At 38.9% G+C, this 6000-nt stretch overlaps 1 protein-coding gene across 5 annotated transcripts in view; it reads right to left on the bottom strand.

Moving 5' to 3' along the window:
• Positions 1 to 1195: 1195 nt before the first annotated feature.
• Positions 1196 to 6000, bottom strand: part of LOC130908980 (transcription factor 7-like 1-A) — a 32147-nt gene continuing 27342 nt past the window's right edge. For 4 of the 5 annotated variants that reach the window (XM_057824975.1, XM_057824977.1, XM_057824978.1 and 1 more), the window contains one exon: positions 1196 to 2726. In XM_057824975.1, the coding sequence (XP_057680958.1) occupies positions 1729 to 2726 (998 nt within the window). In that variant the 3' untranslated portion in view covers positions 1196 to 1728. The remainder of the gene's footprint in view (positions 2727 to 6000) is intronic. The other variant, XM_057824976.1, reaches the window with a different exon arrangement.

Here is a 6000-nt window from a genome sequence, read left to right as displayed (position 1 = left end):
ATTGTTCTCTGGACAGATGAGACTAGAGTTTTTTGGGGAAAAGGCATCAACAGAGTTTACAGGGGAAAAAAACGAGGCCTTCAAAGAAAAGAACACGGTCCCCACAGTCAAACATGTCGGAGGTTCCCTGATGTTTTGGGGTTGCTCTGCTGCCGATGGCACTGGACTGCTTGACTGTGTGCATGGCATTAACAACAAATTTTGCAGCATAATGTATAAGGTCAGTTTAGTGTAGTAGGGCATTTGATTCTGAACCCACACATACTTGTCTCGGTGGTTCTTCCTTTTTTTTTATTCAAACGTTGGCTGACCTCCAGCCCAGTATTTTCATCAATCTCCTCCCACGAATTGCTTACCATATGGCTATCCTTAGAATATCTTGACGAGACATTATAGAAGTTGTCGTACTTGCTCTTCGCTGATACTCTCGTCAGCTTAGTCCATTTTTGCGTGTAGCAAAATAATGTTGGAAAATGGCAGTGATTTCACGCTGAACCGGAAACAACAAGTCTGAGAAGACCAATCACAGTCCATTTCCACCACGTCACCGGCGTCGACATGACTCGAAGTCAGAAAATTGTGAAGGAACAAGAGAAGCTAAGGCGGTGGGTCGTAAATCGGGTCTTCCTTGACGGCGCAGGTCTGCCGTGGAAGCATACCTCGGCCTTAAAGTGGCCTGCAGTGAGTCCAGACCTGAATCCCAAAGCACACCTGTGGAGAGATCTGAAAATGTCAGTTCGGAGAAGGAACCCTTCAAATCTCAGAGACCTGGAGCAGATGGCCAAAGAAGAATGGTCTAAAATTCCAGCAGAGCATTGTAAGAAACTCATTGATGGATATCGGAAGTTGTTGTTTGCAGTTATTTTCTCTAAAGGTTGTGCTACCAAGTATTAGGCTGAGGGTGCCAATACTTTTGTCCGGCCCATTTTTGGAGTTTTGTGTAAAATGATAATGATTTCATTTTTTTTTTTTCATTCTCTTTTGTGTTTTGTGTTTGCAAGCAAAATAAAGATATTACAACCAAAGCATTCGTAATTGCAATTAGTTTTTGGGAGAAATCAAGCATTATCTGACAGAATTGCAGGGTTGCCAATACTTTTGGCCAGCACTGTATCAATTTTATAAAGTGAATTCTACAAAAGAAAAGAAAACCATTTCACAGCGACAGCTACAATGAGTTTTATTTGACCAGTTTGATTCCACTTGTACATATATCTTCATTGTTACAAAGTAGCTAAATGAAAGTTGAGTATATACATAGTATACCAAGATATATACACAAAATTGATCATATACAGACTAATAACACACAGTCAAGATAATTCTCATTTATCATTCTCACATTGCAGCACAAACGTAGTACATACATACAAGATAGACTGTATATAAATACCATTTGACATTTGTTTAAATAGACAAGGATTCTGTAATAAAACCAGTATTATCACAATATATTCTGTCTTTCTCAAATCAGAATACACCGGTTTTGAATGTTTGCAACTTGAGAAGACAGGAAAAAAAATCTATTCTAATATCCAAACAGTAGTAACCACTTCGGACTAACCAACTGTCTGCTTTACTCTGGTAGTTTACCAATATGCAGAACAAGTGATTGTGATTGCCCTGTTTAGTATTTTGATACAAGTATTGGAAGAGTGACCTCAAAAGTCCCTTGAAATTCCAACCTGACATTATGTTAGGACGCTCCAGCAGGAGTACACCAATGAACTAAAATTGTAGCTCATCACCAAAACTGAGACACTGTAGGACGTCTCTATCTTGTGACTCTGTTGAAGCGGATAAGGTCTCAACATTCGGAGAGACATTTTCCTTACTTACAGACTGAACAGTCACTAATTTCTGACTCTGACTTCTGCTGGAAGTCTCCAAATCCTCTGATGGTAGTGGGATTTCTATGTCTTGGATTAATGATTTGGAAGATTCAGTTGTTTGATTATGGACAGTAGGAGGATTGCACACCTGCATTACTTTCTGACTATGTACGGTCAGTGCATTGGAGGAGGGTTCCAGTTGTGCTTCATTGACTCCGTCATCCTCAATCAAACCTGCAACCAATGTCTGGCAGTGTGCAATGAGGCAAGGTTGAATCTCTTCCTTAGAATGCCCTCTCTCGGCAATGGGAAATGCTGTCTCGTTATGATCAGGTGGCAACTGGATCGGTTTATTTAGAGGCTTCGACGGGCCTGCTGATACTGTGTGACCCTGCATAGCCCGGTCCAGCTGCGTTTCCACCTTTAAATTTCCAGGACTTTCAAAAAGCTTGATGATTAGCTGCTGTGATTCCCCTAAACTCAGAGGCTTGGTATACTCATCGGCCTCTGTCTGTAATGGGAGCCCCTGAGGCTCGATATGCCCCAGAAACAACTGGAACCCATCTTCAACGCTCTGCAGCTCAATTTGAGAAGCAGGCGAAAGAAGCATACAATCTAGGAGATTCAGTGCGTGGTCGATCTCAAGACCTCCTCCCTGAGTCTGTCCATCAGTAGTAATTGAGAGTTCATTTTGGACACACGGCATCTGCATGAATGATTTTTCTTCAATCAGTGCTTCCACGGACTCTTCGGAATCCAGCGCAGAAGGAGGCAGGGAGTTGTAATGCATTGCTTCTGAAGATGAGTCCATTTCTTCAGACACTGTAATATCTTTCTGGACTGCAGAGAGGCACATACTACTGGCATGAGGAAGTGGATCTGGTGTGTCTTCTGCTAAGAGATCAAGCAAACAACAAGCTTTATTGTCATTTTAAAAATGATAAGTCAGTACCATATTTTCCGGACTATTAGTCCATAGACTCCACCATCAGTTGACAAGACAGCTGCCATAGACATTGTGCGACACCTTCCCTTAAGGGGCCGACCCAGGCAGAATGTTGAGTTGGTTTTCACTGAGATAAACTCAAACACACGTTGCGTTCTAATGCTGGATTTAGGTAGAAATAGGACAAAGAATTTATTGCATACAGTGGTATGAAAAAAAGAATCTCAAACTTTTGGAGTTTCTCACATTTCTGCATAAAATCACCATCAAATGTGATCTGATCTTTGTCAAAATCGCACAGATGGAAAAACAGTGTCTGCTTCAACTAAAACCACCTGAATATTTATAGGTTTTCATATTTTAATGAGGATAGCATGCAAACAATGACAGAAGGAGGAAAAATAAGTGAACCCTCTGCCTCAGGAGACTTAAAGAGCAAATGAAACCAATTTTTACCAAACAATTTAAGTCAGGTGTGTGCCTGATCACTGATAAGTGGTTTAAAGCTGCACTGCCCACTATAAAACACACACCTGGTAAGAATTGTCTTGATGAGAAGCATTGTCTGATGTGCATCATGGCTCGGTCAAAAGAGCTGTCTGAAGACCTGCGATCAAAGATTGTTGATTTATATAAAGCTGATTTATACAAAACCATCTCTAAAAGTCTGGATGTTCATCAATCGACAGTCAGAGAAGTTGTCTAGAAATGGAGAGAATTTGGCACTGTTGCTTCTCTTCCAAGGAGTGGCTGTCCACCAAAGATGATGCCAAGAGTTCAGCACAGAATACTCAGAGGTAAAAAAAGAACCCTAGAGTGTCTGCTAAAGACTTACAGAAATCTCTGGCACAGTCCAATATCTTTTTGCACACATCAACTATATGTAAAACTATGGCCAAGAATGCTGTTCATAGGAGGACTCCATGGAGGAACCACTGCTGTCTAAGAAAACATTGTTAATCGTTTAATGTTCGCAAAAAGGCTCTTGGGCGCGCTACAGAAGGTCTGGCAAAATATTTCTTGGACAGTTGAAACCATAGTTGAATTGTTTGGGAATAACACACAACGTCATGTGTGGAGGAAAAATGGAACAGCTCACCAACATCAACACCTCATCCCTACCATGAAGCATAGTGGTGGGAGCATCACGATTTGGGGCTGTTTTGCTACCTCAGGACCTGGACATCTTGCAATCATTAATTGAAGAATGAATTCAAAGGTTTTACGGGAAAACCTGAGGCTGTCTGTCAGACAGTTGAAGCCAAAAAGAGGATGGATGCTGCAACAAGGCAATAATCCAAAACACAGAAGTAAATCAACTTCAGAATGGTTTCAGAAGAATAAAATACACGTTCTGGAGTGGCCAAGTCAAAGTGCAGACTTGAACCCCATTGAGATGCTGTGCCATGACCAAAAGACAGCGATTCATGCCAGACATCCCAGGAATCTGACTGAACAAACGCAGTTTTGTAGAAAAGAATGGGCCAAGATTAGTCCTGATGGATGTGTCAGACTGATCTGCAGCTACAGGAAGCGTCTGGTTGAAGTTATTGCTGCCAGGAGGTGGGGGGGCAAAATATTGAATGTGATAGTTCGCTTACTTACTTTTCCCCTTTCTGTCATTGTTTGCATACTATCCTCATTAAAATATGAAAACCTATAAATGTTTGGTTGGTTTTAGTTAAAGCAGACAGATATTTCATCTGTGTGATTTTGACAAAGATCAGATCACATTTTATGGTGATTTTATGTAGAAATGTGAGATTTCCAAAAGGTTCAGATACTTTTTCATACCACTGTACAAGCAGGCCGGTGTGTCTCAAGAGTTATTTGGTCGAGCATTCAAGGTAATTATTATACTTTTTGCACCATGCATGCACTTTGAAATGTTGTAAATACAATGAAATGAATGGGAAAAAAATTAAATGCCTAACTGCTCTTTTTTTTTTTGCTTTTAACCATGACTCTAGACTATTTTACGTTCATATATAGAGAAATTCCGCGATTTAAGCATTTATTTACAAGAATTTTCAATTTAAAAAGCTCTTTGATTCGTGACCGCCACCATGTTGAATTACACAATAACTTTCACTTGAAATATTTGTAAAATGAACGTTCATATCTATAGAAATTCCGCGATTTTAGCATTTATTTACAAGAATTTTCAATTTAAAAAGCGCTTTGTTTTGTGATGGCCGCCATGTTGGATTTTGTATCTCTACGCAATAACGGAATTCAACCTAAATAAGTTGTGATTGCATATAACAAAAATGCACATTTTGCTTTTGTTGAGTAAAATTAAGATGGCTCTGCATGCTCTCCTCAAGTATTAAGTTTCTAATGTGAATATTGAATGATTTATTAGCTGTTGAAAACTTGAGGGAAAAAAAAGTTGCTATTTTGGGCAAAACATTTGTTAAACATGCTCAATTTTGCTATTAATCCTGAAAATATAGGTGATTATGTCTGCATTTGGTGATTTTTTTTTGTGCATCCAGCTTAAAATTTGAGAATTTTATAGCCAAATTTTTTTTAAAGTTTTGTTATTCTTGTGCAAAAAAATAATTGAATGGGATTTTGTTCAGGAACGACTTTGAATTTTTTGATGTCGCTACTTAAGGAGACTCATATATACCTAAGGGAGATGCCTGTTTTGGTTTTAGGTCGCTAGCGGCTTTGGTTTTGAAAATATTGGAATTTTAAGTTTTGAAAATAGGCTCCCTACAGAGAGGCCCCGCGCCCAGTTTCCCGTCAACTGATAGTGAAGTCTATGGTTCGCTACATGCTGCATACTGTCCTATTAAATTTTTTTTCTGAGGACCCTACAAAGTTTTTGCCCGAAATAGTGACTTGTTTTTTTTTTTTAATTTAGTGCAAGTTTTAAACAGCTGATAAATCACTCAATTTTTACCTGAGAAACTTAGTACCTGAGGAAAGCATGCAGAATCATCTTAATTTTTTACTCAACAAAAGCAAAATTTCCATTTTTCTATATAAAATCACAACATATTTAGGTTTAATTCCGATGTTACTTTTGCCCCAGCACGTCTTGCAGGCTTCTGGCCCTCGTCATTTTTAGATTGAAATGTTGCATCAAATAAAACACGTAAAATGCAAAAAAAAAAAATTTGTATGGACGCAGAAATGTCTAAATTACAAAATTTTTTTTTTTTTTGCCAAAAAACGAGCAATTGGCGTAAAATTACCTGATCATTTGAATAT

This window comes from Corythoichthys intestinalis, chromosome 20, assembly GCF_030265065.1.
Source record: "Corythoichthys intestinalis isolate RoL2023-P3 chromosome 20, ASM3026506v1, whole genome shotgun sequence".
Classification (NCBI taxonomy): Eukaryota; Metazoa; Chordata; class Actinopteri; order Syngnathiformes; family Syngnathidae; genus Corythoichthys; species Corythoichthys intestinalis.
This window is presented reverse-complemented; position numbering and strand designations above follow the sequence as displayed.